The sequence below is a fragment of the Zootoca vivipara genome, chromosome 14, assembly GCF_965207765.1.
Source record: "Zootoca vivipara chromosome 14, rZooViv2.hap1.1, whole genome shotgun sequence".
In the NCBI taxonomy this organism is placed as follows: Eukaryota; Metazoa; Chordata; class Lepidosauria; order Squamata; family Lacertidae; genus Zootoca; species Zootoca vivipara.
Genome location: NC_142597.1, coordinates 43301644 through 43322755, shown reverse-complemented (window position 1 = coordinate 43322755; position 21112 = coordinate 43301644). Strand labels below are relative to the sequence as shown.

Genomic DNA, 21112 nt, shown 5'->3' with positions numbered 1-21112 from the left:
CCTCCCCTGCCTGTCTCCATCACCCCCTTCTTTTCCCACACCTCCTCCTGTGGCCCCCCTTCCCCTCTCCTTCCTCCACCACCTCCTCTGCCTCTACCTCCCTTGCCTAGCTGCTTGCCCTCGTCCCCATCCCCACTCCTTTGTGCCGGGACGTGGCGCCACGGTGGGTTCTCATTGCAACACCCCTCCCCAGCCCTGGACTAATGCCGGCTCCGCGCTGACATCAGCTCCCTCCCCCTCCCCTCCCCGCTCTCCCTCCTCCTCCCGTCCCCCCGCCTCAGCTGGCTCGCTCGCTCACTGCAGCACCGACGCCGGGCAGCGCCATGGATGAGCCAGCTCTGGTGCCCTCGCCGCCGCTGCCCCTGACCTCATGCCAGCCGCACACCATGGCCTGCCCAGCCCGTGCCCTGCCGGGGGCGCCCAGGCGGCCTTGTTGGTGCTCACGGGCTGGCTCTTGCTCTCTCCCCTGCTGGGTGCAGGCAAGAAGAGGCTGTACATCAGCGCGCTCTTCCCCATGACCGGCGGATGGCCCGGGGGCCAAGCCTGCCTGCCCTCAGCCCAGATGGCCCTCAACAATGTCAACAGCCGCAGTAACATCCTGCCCAACTACGAGCTGCGCCTCGACCACCGCACCTCCGGAGCTTCGCGCAGGGAGCGGGAGTCTGGGCCCACCTCCTCTGCGCCTCCCAGCTGTTCAGAGGAGGAGGCAGCCCCAGGCTCCCGCTCCCCACGCGGAGCTCCGGAGGAGCGCGGGGAGCGCGAGCCTGGGGCCGCCGCGCTGCGCCTCTCAGCTGTTTTTTTGCTTCGGGGGCAGCTGCCCCCCTCTGCCCCGCGCTGGGTACGCCCATGAGTGGGTCTGCTCTGAGTAGGAGTAACGGTGAGTACAGCCCAATGCAAACATTTAAAAATAATTCCATACATATACACAGTTAAATAGTTCTGATGCAGATGCAAGCCAGGGTAAAGACATTTGAAGTCTCCTGTGACTGCATTGACAACCTCCTCCTCCTCAGCACCCTTTCATTTTAGCTCTGAGCTGGGGAGTGTGAAACAGAGCAATGAGATTGTAGTGAAAACAATCACAGAGACTCCAACTAATAAAAATAAGTTTGCCGTCAGCTTTCATGGACCCGAGACTCAATGCGCGAAGCATCATCTTGGAAGTTGCAGCTCATGTGATTTTTGGGGTGGGGGGGAGGCAGTGGGGACCGTAAGCATTGGGGTCAGAGGGAAGGGGAACACAGAAAAGTCGAGACGGAAGCTACTGTCCAGAAAGCTGTGCCTCAGAGATCTTGTTTATAAATCACAATGAGGTGTTTTTAAAGGAGCAGCTGCTGATCAAGGGCACCTGTGGTGTATTTGTTTGATCAAATGCTGCCTTGTTTTATTTTTCTGGAAAATATTAATGGTACGTGCCCTTCCCTTCTCCAATAGTTGGCACCATCCCTGAGCAACTTGGGCACTGCTGTTGTGGGCAGCTGCAAGGGCACGACTCCCGGAGCCGGAACTCCTCAGGTGAGCAGCATCTCATCCCTGGTTCACTTGCTTATTTTATGTCATTTATATACACTGCTTCATATTTCAGAGAACAATCTCCCTAGCGCTTTACAGCAGCCTAAGAGCATCACAAAGCGCCGGAACGCAACCCCAGTCTTAAGGCACAGCCTTGCCTGCCGCCCGGACATGCACATCCTGGGCAACTGTTAGCCCCGTTCCAAGAACCCTACGTTGCAAAGGTTTCTGGGTAGCTTACCAAAGAAGCTCTTGGGCGCAAAGCAGTTGGTTGAAAGACTGGCGGAGATGAGCTCTCCTCTATAGATTTGGGAGCACTGTGTTCTGGTTATACAAACATCACAGATGAAGGAGTCTCTGTGCATGAGCCTGATGGTGCAGTTTAATAGGATTTCCCTTGTAAGGTGTTTTTTGCTTCTCTTCCTAGTAGCCCCATTTAGCTGGTCTCTCACGTTCCCATTTTACAGATGGGAGACGAGGTTGAGTCTCTCCACCAAGGCCTCTTGGGGACTGAAGCAGCTCTTGGTGATGCTTCCCTGGACTGTACCATTTGATGCTGCCATAGGGGGGCGCTCACATCTGCATGCTCTCTCACATGGGTTATTTATTTTATTTAAAACAAAATAAAAAATCCTTCCAATAGCACCTTAGAGACCAACTAAGTTTGTCATAGGTATGAGCTTTCGTGTGCATGCACACTTCTTCAGATGCACACGAAAGCTCATACCTATGACAAACTTAGTTGGTCTCTAAGGTACTACTGGAAGGATTTTTTTGTTTTGTTTTGACTGCAGCAGACCAACACGGCTACCTACCTGTAACTTATTTTATTTAATTAGGGGTCAGAGCGGCCAGGTAGGGGGTTCCTCCTCACTTGCCTTCTGAAGCTGAACAGTAGAAGAAGCAAAAACATCATGTGTATATGTGTGAATCAGACCCCGGTCTTGGTTAAAGCAAGACTAGCCCAGCCCTCCGAGAAGCAAGCCCCAACACCCTCTGGGGCTCACCTGATGCAGCAGGAAAACTCTGCCCTGGAGCTTTATGTTGAAAGTTCTGCTGCAGAGCCAACAAACTGAAGTTTAACCTATTAAGAACAGCAGGGTTGGTTTTAATCCTCTCCCAATTTAGCTTTGTGGATGGTCCTACACACAGGTCTTTGTTGGGTCAGCTTCCGTGGCTCTCTTTGTTCGGACGGGTGGGCACAATTGCACACGCGCAGAGCGATTGCCTGCCAAGCACTTGCCTTTTGTGTGGGGTGTGTGTGTGTGTGTAGCACTGTTCAAGTACAGCTCCCTCCCAAGATGGAGGACAAGCAGCCAGCCTGTGACCCCAGCCGACCTTCCCTGCGTCCTCAGTCGTCCTCCCCCCCCCCCAGCTTTGATGTTCTACTGTAGGCTCTGCTCCCTCTCTCTCCCCCCCTCTCTCTAGTGGATTATGAAAGCGCTGAATTGTAAGCTTCCTACTCCCCACCCCCTTTCCCAGGCTTTCAGTCCTTTGTGACTTCTGATGACAAAGGAAAAGCTTTCCATCCACTCAACCCAAGTGGATCTGCCCTGCTCTCCGCATGCGCAAAAGGCCTTCGGGTTGACAGACAGTGGTGAATCTTTGGTTGGGAGCCATGACTTTTTAAATAAATTTTGGACTCTGGGTACAACAAATAATGTGGTATCTGTCATTGTGAAAGGCCATAAAGAAGAAAGCAAAGGGTGGCATTCAACTAATTTCTGCTCAGTGTCGACCCCTTGAAATCAGTGGGTGTAGCTTAGTCATGTTCATTAATTTCAGTGGGTAGTTGAATACCACCCAAAGTGACATCTGCTCCATTCGTTGGAAGCACGTGGCTTCTCCCAAAAGATCTTGGAAGCTGTAGTTTGTTAAAGGTGCTGGCAATTGTACGCTTTGTGAGGAGGGAACCCATAGCAGTTAAAGTGGTGTAAATGTGCTTTAAATCGGAGGCAGTGGGCTCAACTTTACCTCTTTAGAATAGTGGTGACAGCCTGCCTCGTGGGAGTGTTCTGAGGGCGAACAATTTTCAGGGGTACAATATACTGGCACAGTGTTTTACTCAAAGTAGACCTGTTGAAGTTAATGGACCTAACTCAGTCCTGTTCATTAATTTCAGTGGGTCTATTCTGAGTAATGCCCAGTTGAACTCCATGCAAAATCACATTCAAACCATACATGTAGAACACACAGTTCCCAGGATCCTTTCAGGGAAGTACATTTTTTAAGGGTGCTGGGAATTGTAGCTATGTGGGTGGCAAACCTGGTTGACCCCTTAGTCTGGGGCTTTCTGTGTGCAAGGCAGATGTGCTCTTTGACTGAGCTATGCCCCCCCCAAAAAAAAATTGGTTACCTTTGTCTGAATGTCAGTTGCTGAGGATCACAAGTGGGGAGAAACTTTCTGCCTTGCTTATGGGCTTCCCACTGGGGCATCTGCTTTGCTGCCGTTAGAACAGGATGCTGGTGTAGATGGGCCCCTGGCTTGATCATGCATCCAGGGCTGGGTGAAGAAGTATTTCCTCTTGCCTTCATCTCTTCAGAGGGAGGACTCTGCTGGGAACTTTGAATCCCATCCAGATGGCCTTTTCCCACTTCCTCCTCTTCCCCCAGGCTCCCCGGCACCACAGTCCCAGTCTCCGCAGTCCCTCCTGATGGCAGGTGCCCGTCTTCAGAGCAGCCCAGCAACCCTGACGGACATTTACCAGAACAAGCAGAAGCTCCGGAAGCAGCACTCTGACCCTGTCTGCCCATCCTACGCGGGGTACAGCTACAGCCACTCTCCACAGCCAGCCCGGCCGGTCAGCCTGGGGACGTCACCCACGAAGCACGCAGGATCGTCACCCCGGAGCTCAGACTGGCTCTTCAAAACTCCCCTGCCGACAATCATTGGCTCTCCCACAAAGGTGGGCATTGGGACCTCTTCCACAGGGACAAGATTCATAGGCTCTGGACCAGTGTAGAAATCCTGGCTCCCTCAGAGAAATTGGGAGCAGGTTAAGGATCATGTGTTGTCTCCAAGGAATTTATCTCCCCCACCCCACCCAGGCATCTGCTTGCATGAGATTCCCTGGCACCATTGCTTAACTGTGCTTAAATTGACATCTGTTGTTGACTCATCAGTTTTTTAAGTCATAGCCAAACTCATTGTTGGACTCCCAAGGGCTGTATGCAATGCAGCTCTCCTCGCACAAGGGGCTTCGATTTGAACAATGGAACCTCCTCTCCAGGCACCTCAAAACCAGCTCCAGGGTTCTGGGGGACCCTCCAGAGCAGATTTGGGGGGAATGGTGGGAGTTGAGGAAACGGAAGTCCCGCTGCTATCAGCTAGCTGTCGTCATCACTGGCAGTTGGAATTAACGCCTGATGGGCCGCCATTTCCCCATCCCTGACTTGAAACCAGAGACTTGAATGGCATGTGGGGGTGGGGTGTGTGACTCCAGGAAGAGAGGGAGGCTGCTCCTGGTCTTCTTAAGCCTCAGCTGCCTCAAAATGATAAAGCCAGATGGGAACAAAACCCTGTGAGACTCACTTCTATTTTGTTTTATTTGCTCTTCTAGACAACTGCTCCTTTCAAGATCCCCAAAACTCAAGCCTCCTCCAACTTGGTGGGCCTGGTCAGCCGCCAGGGACCATTGGACACCCCACTACTGCAGCAGGCAAAGGATGTGGGCGAGGCGAGAACGTTCCCCCACTTCCATTCGACGCAGGGAAGCGACAGGCAGGCAGCTGAACAGCACCAGCAGCATCGTGGCAAGACTCTGTTTGGCAGGTAGCAGCTGCAGCCTCCACCCTCCCTCCCCAAACACTGTGCCCTAAACAACGTGGCCCCAGAGTGCCTTAACCTCTGTCCCCCACCCCCTTATGCTGCACCTCAGTCACTGAGGTGTTCTGAGGGGCCACTTTTGGTGGTCCCACTTGCCCCAAACTTTTGGCTGGCCTTTTCCACAGGTCGACCGTTCACTGTGGCAGGCCCTGAAATACTTGCTAATAGAAGAGGGTTGCCAGGAGCTGTCCCTGCTCCATTTTAGATGGGTAAAAAACAACATCCCTGCCTTATCCAGGCAGGCCTTTTCAAACTGGAGATTATTTGCCCAACCAACTTTTACTTAAGCCTTTGAGATTTTAAAATTGTTTCTATTGAAATGACTGTGGGTTTTTTTAATCCCATATACCTCCTTGTGCTATTTTTATACAACAGTGTGGGTTTCCAAGTAAATTAGGTTAATTTTAAAAATCCATTGCCTGCAGGAAAAAAGGTGGGGTGGCACTCTTCAAGTCCCTTCATGCCCCAAAACCCATGCCAAGGATCACTGTAGAGGCAGAGCTATGGAGCAGAAGAAAAAACCACCCATTTCACACCTTACCTTTACCAAGGAACGCAGCAGGCCCCTTTTACCTGTTCTTGCTCTCCTCTTGCCTGTTTGTGGCATATACAAATGATGCAGACTGGGTCCTATTTCCTTGGCTGACAAAACAGCTCTGGTTCTGCTGATGCTATAAGAGAGGCCTTAGCAAAGCACTGAATTTATGCCACCCCAGAGCACTAGGGTTAAGTTTTCAGTGCAGCTCTCTTCCTCCTTCAGAAGCCACTGTGGAAATGGAACGGAAGCACCTGGTTGTTTCATTGGGCTTGCCCAGGAAAAGGTCCCAGCGGAACACGATCTCTGCAGTGTGTGGTTTAGACCACAGCATGTGGATCTGGTTTGTCAGTGTGTGTAAATATAAGCCTCATTTCCTGGTGCGGCTTCTCCCTCTCCAGCACTCAAAAGTTGCCCCTTGTTTTGCATTTTGGACTTGCAAATCCATGTTTGTTTCTCCCTGCCTGCAAACACCTACTAGATGAAGATGGGTGTAAATTACAAACGACCCCAAGCCTCATTTTGATTTGTTGTACAGTTGGTTTTCTTTCTTTCCCCCTAGTTCTACTAGGTCTTCCCCGCCCCCTGAAGTGGATCTTTAAACAGCTCTTTTGAGAGCACTTTCCCCTGCTGTGCTCTGCTTGCCCCCTCCCAACCCCCCAGGCTGGATGTACACACTATCTGACTTAACCACAGCACTGCATTGTGGGGAATGGCTTCCTGAAACCAGCACACCCCACCCTCTGTTTTAGTTTACATCAGACCGGCACAAAGTGGAAGCGATCTGCAATGGGCTCCTCCCTATTATGGCCACAATGGGGCCAGGACTGGGCATTTGGCATGGTGGATCACAGCTCATGCAGGCCTGGCACACATTGAGGAAACTTGAACTCGCGCCACAGTCTTGAGGCCAGCCGCACACTAAAGCCAGGAGAAGCAAGTCACACACCTCCTTCCCCAGCCCAGGCATTGCCACTTCTCCCCTGCCCCACTGGATGTTGCCATTTCCCAAGCGCATTGTGCTCTCTTTCTGCTTAGGTCCGTGAGCACCGGCAAGCTGTCGGATCAGCAAGCAAAAGCAGCTCTCGGAGGCCAGCTCTGTCAGGGCAGCACAGACAGCCTTAACACTGAGCGGCCAATGGATACAGGTAAGGCAGCTGGTGGCTGGAGCTCTTGGTAGGTTGGAAGGCGGGGGAGAAATGGGGGAAGAATGCTGCATGCGTGAGAGAGAAAGAATAAGAAGCCTGTGAGGGTACATATTGAGTGTATGCATACATGCACTCCCTCCTGGAATGCAAGAGGCCCCCACCTGTGCTGGCATTCTGCTGGCTTCTGAAGGCACACCTGTTTACCTGGTCATTCCCTTGATCACTCTCCCCATGACTCCCGTTTTAATGGGGCTGTTTTCATTGTGTGTTTTTTTTATTATAGGTGCTCACATTTTAACATTTGTGTGATCGTTTTTCATATGTACATATGATATGTGTATTTACACACACACACACACACACACCCCTGCCAGATGAAGAGAGTGCCACAAATTCACCAGCCCACAAAAGCTTCATATTCAAATTGCCCCCAAACTTTATGGCCACTGCGTGACTGATAGCCAGGCAGAATCGAAAACATAAATAACATGAAGGCATGGATTATCCGTTGGCCTTTGTGCTTGCAAATGTTTTCCCTTTTCCCCCAAGAGTGAAAATCAAATTTTCATCAAATTTTAGTAGGGCTGCCCAGATCCAGATTAAAGTTGTTCCTCTCCCCGCCTCCTGACCAGATGGTCATTGGCCTTGCCTGGGTTAAGCCAAAAACCTCATAGGAAAAAGTGGGTTTTGAGGAGGGATCTGTAATGGGAGATAACCAGGGAGGTGGCAGGGAACTCAGGGATGCTTCTAGCCCCCGCCCTTCCAGTGGCCGTGTTTGGCTCCAGCTGTACTTGTACATGGTGCATGAGGCATGTCCTCATGAGGACTAACGTGCCGTCTCTTCCTCCCCCCAGCTCCACCGGGGGCCTGTGGTATCACAGCAGTTCCTCCCTCCATGGGAGCTGGCATGAGCTCGAGAGCCGTGATGTTTACCGTGGGGTCCCCTCCGAACAGCGCCACCCCTCCAACCTGCACCCACATGGTCCTCAGAGCTCGGACAACATCTGGTGAGTGGCATAGACGTTGCCTGTTGCTGGGGCCAGATTGTGCAGCAAGACAGGGAGGTGGGAGGTGAGGAGAAGTTGGTTGGGGATCTCGTGACTGTTACCCCAAAATAAGGTCGCCATATTTCAAAAGGTGAAAATCCGGACAAAAAAGTGGTTGTTGTTGTTTTGCCAAAGTTGTTGAGCTTTTTCTGGCAACCCTACCCCCTCACTTCTGCCCCAAACCCTCCCAAAAGATAGGGGAGCCTTCTTTCTGTCTGCAGAAGTGCTTCAGCCCTTTCAATACTCCTCCCTTGACTGAATCACAGGAAGACCCTCAAGCATCCTTACTTACACACTGATTTGCTCCAGGGCTTCTGAGAAAAAGTACACTCGTGGTTGGGTGGAGAGCGAAAATCGTTGCCACCACATGTCTGTTCCCTGAATAATGCTGAGCTTTGGCAGGGACCACAGCACCTCCTACTTTATTTGCAGCTGATTTTCACCTGGGGCAGGGAGCTTGGAACTCAGCCAAAGTCGTTGGGCTGAAACAAGTGTGTGTGTGTTTCTTTCTCCCCTCCCCACCTTTCCAGTCGGCTCCAACAGCTCTGGAGGGTCTCTGTGTTCTACCAGCGGCCGGGTCCTCATGGGCTCCCCTCCTGGTGTTTACATGGGATCCTCTCCCCCCGGAGCAGAGGCGGCTCCGTGCCTGAAGTACATGCCTTATGGCACTTCACCTCCCAGCTTAGAGGGGTTTATCACCTTTGAGGCGCCAGAACTGCCGGAAGAGACTTTGATGGAGGTAAGGAACAGCGGCAACTTAAGAATGAGTATATGTTACTATGTATTGGGGCTGGGGTTTCTCCAGGTGTTGCAGGGTCAACTGTCAGGGATGACTGGAGATGGGCTGCAGCTACAGCTGGAAGACCACAGGTGTCCCATCCCTGTTAAATAAATTAAACGTACGTTGTTAAAGCAGTTTAGGTTTTATAATATTGACAGATAAAATTCATTTATGCTTTTGAAGGAGGTTGTAACAGTGAGGATCCCTAAAGGCAAGGGCAGGGGGAGCCTGTGGCCCTCTAGACTTTGTTGGACTACATCTCCCATCAGCCCCAGCCAGCATGACCAGTGGCCAGGGATGAAGGACTGTAGATTCCCCATGCCTGGTGTGTGTGTGTGTGTGTGTGTGTGTGTGTGTTGTAACACTTCTCCCCAATACTTAACTATTGTCAGACAAGATCCAAAGCTTACAACCCTTGCCATTAAATGCCTTCTAAGATTTTTATTTTTACTTTTTTGCGGGGGGGGCAGGAAGGTTTTCAGCACCCACCTTAAAACTTTGTAAAGAGAGAGGGACCTTGGCACTCCAGTGGGTGGCACTCTAGGGAAGGGGCTGTTTGGCGGTGGTGGCCTGCTAACTCTTGATGCTAAGCAGGGCTCTCTCTGCTTCTTCCCTCCTGGCAGAGGGAGCACACAGACACCCTGCGCCACCTAAACTTGATGCTGGCCTTCACGGAGTGTGTCCTGGACCTGACCGCTGTCCGAAGCGGGAACCCCGAGCTCTGCTCCTCGGCGGTGTCTGTCTATCAGATCCAGGAGAGTGTGGTAGTGGATCAGATCAGCCAGCTGAGCAAAGACTGGGGGTAAGTACCCACCCATCAGACCCCGGGAGGCTGGTCTTTGTTGAGCTGCCCAGCGCCAGTGTGCCCAAGTCTTTCCATGTTGCCAATGAGCAATGAAGGTTTTTTTGGGGGGGGGTAGTCCTTCTGAGGGTGAGCTCACCTTCTGAGGGTGAGCTGCGCAAGGATGTCTCTTCACGCTCCACATGCAATGGGCCAGTGCCCAAGCTGCTTTTCTCTCTCTTCCTTGCTTTTTAATGCTTGCAAAGGGTATTGGGGAAGTGGCAGCTCCTCTCCTAACAAAAGGCACCCATTTCTCTTTTCTCCAGGCAAGTTGAGCAGCTGGTCCTGTACATGAAAGCTGCCCAGTTGCTGGCATCCTCCTTGCACCTAGCCAAAGCGCAGATCAAGTCGGCGAAGCTGAACCTCTCCACCGCAGTGAAGCAAGGTGTGTGGGGCTGCCCCCAGGGCACGGAGCCCCAGACCCTTGATCCGTCTAGCTCAGTGGGGTTTGCAATCAACCAGCAGCAGGCACTCCAGGATCCCAGGTGGCAGGACATTCCCAGCCCTGCCAAGAGATGCTGCAAGGGACAGGACCTGAGACTTTTCACAGGTCGAGTATCTGCTGCCTTTCATGCAGAAAGTCCCAGGTTCCGTCCCCAGTGGCATCTCCAGGTACGGCTAGGAACGCATCCTTGCCTGAAACTCGGGAGAGCTGGTGCCAGTCAGAGCGGGCAGTTCTGAGCTCAATGGACCAGTGGTCTGGCTCGGTAGAAGGCAATCTGCTAGGACCCAGAAGTGGCGGTGGAAGCTTCCCAGACCCCATGAACAGGCCCAGGAGCTTGTCAAGGTCTGTAGGGCATCAGCCGCAAGGGGCTTTGAATGGCTGACAGCATATGCCCTTCCTGCTATTCCGGATGTGGCAGGAGCAGGCCAGTGCCCCCCTCCCTATTTCACAGCTGCTTTCTTCCCTGCAGTGGTAAAAAACCTGAACGAGAGGTACAAGTTCTGCATCGCCATGTGCAAGAAGCTGACGGGAAAGCTGAACCGGTTCTTTTCGGACAAGCAGAGGTTCGTCGACGAAATCAACAGCGTCACGGCCGAGAAGCTCATCTACAGCTGTGCTGTGGAAATGGTAAAGGGGGTGGGTGGGGAGAAGGCTATATAGAAGTGGTGGGCGGAGCCAGAGGCAAATGTGGGTGGAGCAGTGAACACATGTCACCTTTGTCCAGGAGGCTGGTTTCTGCATTTGCTGTCTCTCACACCCTTCTAGCCTCCACCCAGGCCAGTGAGAGGCATGATCAGACACTTTGCAGCCTTGCAAAAGCACTGAAGGAGGATGCAAAGCAGGGCTGGGACAAAAGGGCAGGTCCAGATAAAGAGTGTCTTGGAGGGCTGCATTTGGCTCCTGTATCTGATCCCCTTGTGGGTAAAAGATAAGGAGGACTTTCAGGAGGTTTTTTTTGGGGGGGGGGGGTTCCTGTCTGTCTCTGCCCCTCAGAGCTCCAGGGCTCAGCCTCCTTATTCACAAGCAAATCTCTCAGTGGATGTGGGATATAGAGAGAGGTCACCAACTATCATGGGAAACGGGATTCTGAATAAGTGAGCTTCTGGCACTCACTGAGAATCTTGCCACAGTCATGTTCAAAAGCCACATGTGGGCTCCCTCCTTGCCTTTGCCTTTCTGGGGAACATAAAAGCAGTGAGGGGCATTTCCATTGAAAGAGGCACGCAAACAAATTAGGTGGCACTCTCGGGATTAATTAAATTGGGCTTTCTTTTTTCCATTCGTTAATGCCTTCTTTGTATGTCTCAGAAGTTAACAGAAGGTGCCATTTCTGCATGTTGTCTGGCTAATATTTCGTCAGACTTAAACAGTCATTAGTTTTAATTCTCTGGGGTGTCGCACACAATACCAGTTGTGGGAGAGGGAAGCTTTTCTAGTAATGGTACCCTGGGTAACATGGTTGGAGGCTCAGGGAGAGACTCCCTGGTGGTCTTGGGCAAAATAGAAAGGTTCCGAGGTTTCCAAAAGATGCAGGAGCTTCAAACAAAGCGGAGGAGCGTTCACTCATTGCAAAATAAAAATTCACACAAGCTTTCCCAGTGTTCCAGTTCTTCCATTAAAAAAGAGCTCTCTCCCCTCACCCAGTTTTTTTTCTTGCGGGCCAACATTTCTAATGTTCTTACTTTCTACCAATGATGTCAAGTGTGTGCTCTCCCCCCCCCCCCCCGGGCACAATTGTATCATCTCAGCAGCTACTGTGAGGAGAGAGGCTAAGCCGAGAGATTGAGAAAGGGGCACAAAGTTGCCCTTGACAGGAGTGGGATTAGAACCCAGGACCTCAGTCATGTCCTTTACCACTCGACAGATGGCTTTCATTAAACAGCCATGAAGTAGGAATGAAACCAGGCTCTTTCCTGCAGTCCCTGCGGTGGGTGGAGGTTGCCTTCCGTGCAGGTCACTGCTTTGAGTGCCCCCTTTTTCTTAGCCCCTGGGCTTGATCAGTCTCTTCAACCCGTCTCAGGTACAGGCAGCTGCCCTGGACGAGATGTTTCAGCAGACAGAAGACATTGCATACCGATACCACAAAGCGGCTCTGTTGCTGGAAGGCCTGGCAAAGATAATACAAGACCCAGTTGATATAGAAAACATTAACAAATGTAAGTCGGTTTGGCGGTGTGGGGCGTCCCCCTCGCGATGTGGCTCCTTTCCGATAATCTGGAGCAAGCCATGTTGCTCTGAGCCTCAGCATCCCAAAGAATCCCCTGTTAAGGTTTCAATACAAGCGCTTCTTGCAGGTTCACCTGTGTCAACCTCTTTTTAACACGTTCTCCTTTGCTTTCAGATAAAGCGAGTATTGAACGCAGGCTCTCGGCCCTTTGCTGCAGCGCAGTGGCTGTTTACGAACAGTAGGCAAGTCGCCCGGGACCACTTGGCAGATGTTCCACTACAGCCAAATTACCACCTTTGCCCCTGTTGCAACAGGAGGACAGGTTTTTACATTTCTGTGGGTTTTCTACCAAAGAGAAAAGAGAAACATGGTTGATTCGCAGAGGGGAAGAAACCCTGAACTATCTCGGAGGAGACTTGCCTTATGACTTAAATCTTGCGCACCCCTCTCCATCTTTCACTGAGCAGCCAGGTTCAAAAGGCTCGTCTTTCCATTTCCAGCAGAACCTTTCCACAAAGCCTCGGTCGGGGACGGCGAATTGGCGTAATTATTATGATTTCTTATGAAAGGATGGAGCAAAGAATGGAACTTCCCGTCTTTGGGCAAGGTCCAAAATCGCAGGCTCTTCCTGCTCAGGGAGCAACAGGGCTGGAAGAGTTTTCTTTTTGGAACAAGACTCTGGGAGGAAGCTGAGAACAGTGTTAACTGCAAGCCTGTGTCTTGTGGAGCTTTTGAGGCTGATGCTAGATTTGGACCTGAGCTCATGTCTTGTAAATAGCACTTCTTCAAGCCCATCAGGCATAAGAAGAAACAGCACCTTTTGGAAAAAGACGAGGAGAAATGATGGACCTGGGCGAGGGGGGGGGATCTTCTTTTTTATTTTACTTTGAGGGAGATCCATTTGGAATCCCTGAAACCAGTTTGAGAAGTTATCGTGGATATAAAAGCTTGGTGGTTTTGTCTTCTTCCTGAATATCCTGGCCCAAAATACTTTATATTGCACTAATTTACTCAAAACAAAACTATACTCTTCTTTTTGGGGGGGACGGGGACTTTTTTTTTTAAGCAGAAAAGGCACAACAACTAACTTTTGCTGGAGCAGGTTAGAGGAAACCATTCGATTTCACTGTATGCTTTTTGAGGGGGGGGGGAACCACCGCCCTTCCTGAAATCATCCAGAAAAGAAAAAACGCTTTCCAAAATTTCAAATGTAGCGTCTTAGGAAACTTTCAGGCAAAGTTGTACATACCTGTCTTCAGGAGGACTTTTTCCCTTTTTTTATATACCCGTTTGTCTAATACTTGAGTAACTTGGCCACAACTCCAGAGCATTTCGGTGGCGTTGCAAAGCCCCCGCTGGCTTGCTGTTCTTCCCCACTTCCCCCCATTTATACAAGTTTGGTTGCTTAGTTCTGTTGTAGCATGTGGAACTTGTGTGTTTACTGCCTGTATTTATCAGTAGGTATCCCCTTAATCCTGTCTCTCCTCCCCCCCCCCTTAATATCAGAAGAGACGTGCTGCAGTTTCAGTCTGCTCCTTTAAAACTGCATAAAGGGTTCTCTGACACACGCAGTGTTGGGACTCTGCGTGGTGTTGTGGTGTAGACTTTCCTCCCCTTACAGTAGCAGAAGAGCATTAAAAAAATCAGGGTGGTTTCTGAGTGACTTTTGAGGACACTTCGACACTTCCTACAGCTGCTCCCCCCCCCCCTTCAGACATGCCTTCAGGTGGCTTTTGTGAATTCATTATCTAGGCAACTTAGTTTCTCTGGAAATGACCCCTCTTCATTTTGAGAGTTGGCTTGTTGTTGTTTTAAAAAAATATGTAGATTATCATCACTTGGACACTTGAATACACCCCATTCTTCAAAACAAAATCATTTGGAACCTTAATTTTGTACTGGCCAGGCCTTCTTGGCAGGGAGGTCGTTGACATTCAGACACCATCTGTTTCCATGAACTGATGACCGCGTATGTGTGTGTATGGGTGGGTCTCCTTTCCCCCCACCCTTGTTTTTATTTTCTTTGGTTTGACAATGTAATGTACTGTTTACCTTATTTATCTGTATGAGAAATTCCAGCAGTTAATTTGAAAGTTTTTTTTTCTTTTTAATTTATACAACATTTGTATTTTTAGGTCTTTAATACTGTGTTTCTACTACCTCTTCTTTGTAACTGCATGCATTTATTCTTGACTCCCCGTAGCGTAATAACTGAAACAAAAACAAAATCCTGTTGCATAATTTTTATTATGGCCTGTATAAATGTATATTAAGGTTAAAAAAAACAAAAAATAAACTGATACTCAGAAGTGTTTTTATGGTACAGCTTGACACTTTTAAGACTTTGCAGTCACTAACATAATGAACCCAGTGCAGTGCTGTCAAGAACATAGGGTGCTGGTCAGGTTTTACTCAAGAGTAGACCCACTGGAATTAAGAAACTTAAAATATGTGCCGTTTAGCCAGGCCCATTTGATGGCTGAAGTTCTGTCCCTGGCAACCCTGAAATTAGTAGTTTGAGAACAAATTATTGTTATTTAGAAGGTTGTTTTCTTAGAAGTTATTACCGTTATTATTTATTGAATTTACATTCTCCCTTCCCAGGGAGGTGAACAGAGAAACAATTTAAAAGCAAAGTGAAAACAATTAAAACATTCTAAAAGCGATGACCGTTAAAACCATTATTCCGTCCAGTTAACATGTATTGCAGTATCAGACCATCTAGCTCGATATTGCTTACACTGGCTGGCAGCAGCGCTCCAGGGTTTCAGGGAGTGCATCTCTCCCAGGGATTGAACCTGGGACCTTCTGCATGCAAAGTAATTCGCCTTGCCACTACGCCACAGCTCTTTCCTGTCAGAGGAGGGAGCAAAGGTGCTGGAGTGAACTCCAGTTCCAGGAATACGCCTTCAGATTTGAATCCCATTGTGGACGGGTGAGTGGTCAGTCAGAACTATTGCTTATGGAGCGGAGAGGTGCTCGGTTGCAGATGATGATTTACTGACCCTTCGCCCTAAGGTCCCAGAGCCGGTTGCAACATCAAAACACACTATTAAAAACTTTAAAACACAGAATTAAGGTGGGGGTCCCGAGAATGTACATCTCTGCTGTCGGAAGCCAGCGTTTACACCATGCAGGACACGCCACAAGGAGCACCCTCTCCCAGGGCACACACACACACACACACACACCCTGGGTCAATGTTAACACCCAGAAGGGTCCATGTAGGGAAGGAGGCAGTCTTTCGGGTATTTGGGGCCTGGGTCTTTTAATGCTTTAAGAACTGGCAAACAACGTCGCTTTTTAAAAATGAATTACTTGAGATCTGAAGGGAACTCCAGCAAGGAGACTGGCTGCTGCAAGTTGGCAGAGCTTGGGAGTACAGTGGCCAGGCCATCTACTGTTGACTCCTGGAACCACCCCCAAGCTGCAATTTTGCTCCTACTAGGGGAGTGCAATCCTGCCCAGGGCAGGTTGATTCCCCACCTCCCAGATTTTGAGTTGAGGCAGGGTGGTAAAAAAAAATTGGGGTGTGCGTGGCTCAGTTATAGAACAATTGCTTTAATTGCAGAGGGGTCCCAGGTTCATTTCTTGACTTCTCCAGTTTTAAAAGGATTGGGGAGAAAATATCTCCCCTGCATCTCCCTTGTGATATGAATGAACTCGGACATCCTGCAAAGGGCGCCGTGCAGCTGCGTGCATGGAAGCATGCAGAGTTGCACCAGCACACCTCTCCAGCGAGGTGGACCCCTTGCAATATGCCTCTTGTTTCTCGGTGCACTGAGTGTTAATGGAAATTGGCCCTCTGGCGCTCCACAAGGTGGCGCCAGCAAGCCGCCTTCCTTTTGCTCCCTTGTTCCCTCTTATAGCTGGGCAAGCAAAATTGATGCCTGCCATCTCGAGGGTCGGTGGCGCATGTGCAGAGATGCGGAGCAGCCTTTATGTGCCAATGCCGCCTCTTGAGGCAGTAGAACACGGGAATTTCCCTGCTGAATCAGGGGAGTGGTCCATTTAGCTTGAGCGCAGCAGATTCCAGCATTGTGCAGAGGCATACTTTCTCTGACGCGGCAGTGAGGCTGTGGCAGCACGGCTGGGACTGTTGCTGCGCATGCAGAAGGTGCCAGATTTGATCCCAGCTGCATCTCCAGGCAGGGCTTCTTGCCTGACCCCTGGAGAGCCACTACTGGCCAGTGCAGCTGACACTGTGCTACATGGAACAATGTGTGTTTCTAACTAAATCACCCCTTCATTCCCAACCATGAGGACTAGAAGCTTGTATTTTTAGAGGACGAGCTGTAGGTTTGTGATAAAGGGCAGCTCCCAATGATTGTCGGTTTCAGGGAACCATGATCTATAATCTTATCCCTGGAAGATTGCCCATTTAGGAGATCTGACCTTTGAGCTTGAGAAAGGATCTCTACTCCTAATGTAGAGTATTAAGAGCACTATCTTAATACCCAGCACAGTTGGCAATCCTGCCTGTGGGATTATTTGGCTGGAAACTATAAACGGTGGCTGAAGGGTGGAAAGGAGGAGTTGACCACAAACAGAGCAAAGCGAAATTGGCAACTCGAGCTGGTTTTGAAATCACACCTTTGTGGGAAACGATTCTGGCAGTAGATGAATCCCAAAGCCTTAAAGGCACCTCCTGCCCAAAGGTGGGGGAGCATTTCTCAATGTTTGCTGGACCTGACTGGGAGAGTTGGTTTGCCTTACTGAAATCCCTCTGTACCTTAAGCCGGATCCAATATAAGTGACAAAGGAATTTCATTGTGGCAGAGTCCTTTTAAGTGCTCGCCCTCCTTTGATCGGGTGAGAGCAGAAGAGTGTTAGGTGCCTTTGCTGCCCCTAGGAATTCTTGGCTCCAAAGTGCAGAGATAAGTTGCAGCTCAAGTTTGGCCAGAGGCAGCGCCCACAGTACAATGACTCCTTTTTGCCAGGCACTGGTAAGGCTGATGTGGAGCAGGGCTTAACCGCAGCCTAGGGAAAACACCGGGGGCCAGGCAAAGGAGTCTGAAGGGCCACATGAGAATTAAGGTAGCTTCCAGTCCCTTATTCAACACTTGTTCTTACAGTAACAAGCAATATGAAACAGCTTTGTCAGAATGGAGGGGGCAGATTCACAGCCATGAGTACGAATAATATGGAGTACCCAAAAACCTTATTTCGAGGTGCCAGGCGCTTGTGGATTTGAGTTCCTTTTACTCTGACTGAGCAAGCAACACTCACTTTAAGGAATCAGGCAAAGTCTGCTTCGGTCTTGCGATATTTGTACATTAAACAGGACTAAAGGACTGTGGCTCAGTGGCAGAGCATCTGCTTGCCATGCAGAAGGTCCCAGGTTCGATCCCCGGCATCTCCAGGGGAAAGGCTCCCTGTCCGAAACCCTGGAGAGCTGCTGCTGCTGCTGCCAGCCAGTGTAGGCAATACTGGCCTAGATGGAGCAGTGGTCTGACTCAGTAAAAAGCTTCCTAATTCAGGCTGTGGCATTTATGTCATTGCAGAGGGGGGAACACTCCAGCACAGACCAAGTGGGAAATGGATAATGGGGCCGGTCTGGTGTAGTGGTTAGAGTGCCGAACTAGGACCTGAGCAGAAGAGCCCTCTCCCCTCCTGTTGTTTTACAACAACAACAACAACAACAACAACTACATCAATTTATTATTTATACCCCTCCCATCTGGCTGGGTTTCCCCAGCCACTCTGGGCAGCTTCCAACAGAAAAATAAAACAAAGCAATCTATCAAACATTAAAAGCCTCCCTGAACAGGGCTGCCTTCAGATGTCTTCTAAAAGTCTGGTAGTTGTTTTCCTCTTTGACATCTGTTGGGAGGGCGTTCCACAGGGCAGGCGCCACCACCGAGAAGGCCCTCTGCCTAGTTCGCTGCAACTTGGCTTCTCGCAACGAGGGAACTGCCAGAAGGCCCTCTCGGTGCTGGACCTCAGTGTCCGGGCAGAATGATGGAGGTGGAGACTCTCCTTCAGGTATACTGGACCAAGGCCATTTAGGTCTTTAAAGGTCAGCACCAACACTTAGAATTGTGCTCGGAAACAACTAGTACTGTATTCAAAAGCATCGCTGTGTCTGTTTCTGGAGGAAGAACATGACTAGTATCCATTGAAAGATAGGTCTTTATCCTCCACCAATCAGTCTAATTCTCTCTTAAAGCCATCTGGGGCTAGTGGCCATCGCTGCACCTTGTGGCAGTGAGTTCCGCAGTTTAACCGTGTGGAGAATGACTTTCTTTTCTCTGCCCTGAAATTCCCAACATTCAGCTTCCTTGGGTCCCACATGTTCTAGCGTTACGAGAGAGGAAGAAGAAACTTAATCCACTTCCTCCAAGGCTGGACATAATTTTATAAACACCTATCATGTCACCTCTCTTGAGGTGTGGGGATTTGGCTGTCCCCTTAACTTTAGGAGGAACATGGCAGAAACCTCCCTCACCTAACATACAAACCACTTGTACCCATTTCCCCCGTCAAACAGTGGAGGAGGCTCAAACCCTTTGGCACTGTGGGGAGAAAACGAGTTGCCCTCATTCTGTTTTTCTTTTTTCCCATGCATGCTGTTTTAATGAGAATACGGTACAGATGTCAGTCCTGGGCTCCCATCCAAATTTCCTGCAGTGGGCGGGCTGAGGTTTTTCTTCCAAGGCTGGTGTCAGGGGTGGAGAAATCTAGGTCTGTTTTCTACGGAGCTGAGCCCTTAAAAATAGCTGCTGCGTGACAGGTAACCTTCATCTCTCTCTGCAAACGTTAAATTAAGGGTTTATTGTGTTTTTTTTATGAAGCCTGGAAAAAGCAGGAAAAGTGTTTGTGTTTGTGTGGTTTGTGGGTAGTTTTGCAAGGGCGAGGAAGTGTGATTTAAGGGGGAATCGTCAGATTTATCTTTCTTGCAGCGGTTGCCTGGGTGGAAAATTCTTTCCACTTAGCAAAGCTGGGTTTTGGGTTTGTTTTTTGAAGAAGAAAAAATCAAAATATAAAGGGAGGGCGGATTCGAGAGAGGAACCTTGGGTCGGAAGAGATTTCTGTTGACTTTGTTTTTGTTTAGAAGGCCAAAGCTCAGAGCCAAGAAAGAGAGAGAGAGTTGCCATGTGAAGAAACAAGGATGTTTCTTATGCCAAGGTTGGGCCTTCCAGAAATGGCTGGGTCACAACTCCCGTCGTCGTCCCTTCCTATTGGGCATGCTGGCTGGTTCTGATGGGAGGTGTGAGTTGGGCAACATTGGAGAATGGGTCACAGCTCAGCAGAGCACCTGCTTTGCATGCAAAAGGCCCCGGGTTCAATTGGGTCAGGCTGGGCATGTGTCCCTGCCTGAAACCCTGGGCAGCTGCTGCCAGCCAGTGTGGGCAGTATGGAGCTAGATGGACCAATGATCCGACTCAGCTTAAGGCAGCTTCCTGTGTTCCTGTTTAATTCACCCATGAGGACTGGAATCTTGTTTTATTTGTAGAGGAAGGGCTGTAACGCAGTGGTTGAGCATCTGCCCTGGCCAGTTTCAATCCCTGGCATCTCCAGCTCGGACTGGAATGCTGGAAGAGCTGCTACCAGTCAGCGCAGGCAGTACTGAGCTGGAATTGTCTCAGTGGATGCCCAGTCTATTCTTTCTCAAAAGCAAGCACCCCACTGCCTTCGCTGGAAATGTGCTCCTGCACTTATTTGGCTTTGAGCCCTATTGTACCCACTGACAGTTACTCTTGAGTAAACAGGCCCAGGAGTGTGCTAGTAAGTGGGCCTTTGGGGGGGAAGAAGGCTGCATAGCCAAGGGGTGGGCAGGGGGCAGCTGCCCCCCCAATAAATATAAATAAATAAAAATACATAGCAAACAGGGGTTCTGCTCCCCTAACAAAAATCCTGGCTAGGCCCATGGTAAGCCCCACAGAACTCCTCAAGATTTACTTGTGAGTAGGCTTGCTGTAACGCAAGGGACCCAGGTGGCGCTGTGGGTTAAACCACTGAGCCTAGGGCTTGCTGATCAGAAGGTTGGTGGTTCGAATCCCTGCAACAGGGTGAGCTCCCGTTGCTCGGTCCCAGCTCCTGCCAACCTAGCAGTTTGAAAGCACGTCAAAATGCAAGTAGATAAATAGGAACCGCTACAGCGGGAAGGTAAACAGCGTTTCCATGTGCTGCTCTGGTTCGCCAGAAGTGGCTTTGTCATGCTGGCCACATGGCCTGGAAGCTGTACGCCGGCTCCCTCGGCCAATAATGCGAGATGAGCGCGCAACCCCAGAGTCGGTCACGACTGGACCTAATGGTCAGGGGTCCCTTTACCTTTAGGCTTGCAAAGATCAGCTGCTACCCTTAGTTTTGCTGCATCCTCAGGATCTGAACTGGTTCTGTTTCTGGAGCGTAGGGTTTACACCCCAGACCTCGCCAGACCCCCACCACCCCCAAATTGTGGGGGGGGCACTGGGTGGAAGCTGGATTCTAACAGCATCTGGAGGGCCACAGCCTCTTCCCATTGCTCTACTCCCAGCAGCAAAATGGCTAGCAACTTTGTTGAAGAACAGAGGTTTGCCTTCCTCCTGTGTGGCTTGGCTCACTTACATGAGATGCTCGTATATCCCTGCAGCCTTTTGAGCATAGTATTTTGGTTGCTTTCTGTGGACCAGTGTAGTGGGTGGGTGACGTTTTATACAGTATTGTGCTGTTTCTTCCCTGCAGCTTTCGGTTTTACCTGTGAAGCTACATGGATAGTTTGCATTTCTTAAAATGGCTTTAAAAATAAATTTTCAGAATATTGTCCTGGGGTACTGAAAATTGCCACAAGTTCCGAAGCACTTGAAAGAGTAAAAGTGTGCGTCTGTC

At 50.0% G+C, this 21112-nt stretch overlaps 2 protein-coding genes and 1 non-coding gene across 6 annotated transcripts in view; all 3 read left to right on the top strand.

The window, feature by feature from the left end:
- Positions 1-14613, top strand: part of ULK2 (unc-51 like autophagy activating kinase 2) — a 74638-nt gene extending 60025 nt beyond the window's left edge. For all 3 annotated transcript variants that reach the window (XM_035138909.3, XM_035138910.3, XM_060268347.2), the window contains 11 exons: positions 1435-1515; positions 4126-4418; positions 5073-5284; positions 6912-7021; positions 7876-8028; positions 8598-8806; positions 9472-9650; positions 9956-10074; positions 10604-10761; positions 12155-12290; positions 12476-14613. In XM_035138909.3, the coding sequence (XP_034994800.3) occupies positions 1435-1515; positions 4126-4418; positions 5073-5284; positions 6912-7021; positions 7876-8028; positions 8598-8806; positions 9472-9650; positions 9956-10074; positions 10604-10761; positions 12155-12290; positions 12476-12543 (1718 nt within the window). In that variant the 3' untranslated portion in view covers positions 12544-14613. The remainder of the gene's footprint in view (positions 1-1434; positions 1516-4125; positions 4419-5072; positions 5285-6911; positions 7022-7875; positions 8029-8597; positions 8807-9471; positions 9651-9955; positions 10075-10603; positions 10762-12154; positions 12291-12475) is intronic.
- Positions 14614-17592: 2979 nt separating this feature from the next.
- TRNAG-GCC (transfer RNA glycine (anticodon GCC)) lies at positions 17593-17663 on the top strand. The gene has a single exon. It is a non-coding gene; the product is annotated as a tRNA-Gly (tRNA).
- A 1266-nt stretch (positions 17664-18929) lies between these two features.
- The window catches only part of ALDH3A2 (aldehyde dehydrogenase 3 family member A2), a 34641-nt gene continuing 32458 nt past the window's right edge, over positions 18930-21112 (top strand). Inside the window, exon 1 of one of the 2 annotated variants that reach the window (XM_088657768.1) lies at positions 18930-19034. The gene's annotated coding sequence lies outside the window, so the exon portion shown is untranslated. The remainder of the gene's footprint in view (positions 19035-21112) is intronic. The other variant, XM_035138916.3, reaches the window with a different exon arrangement.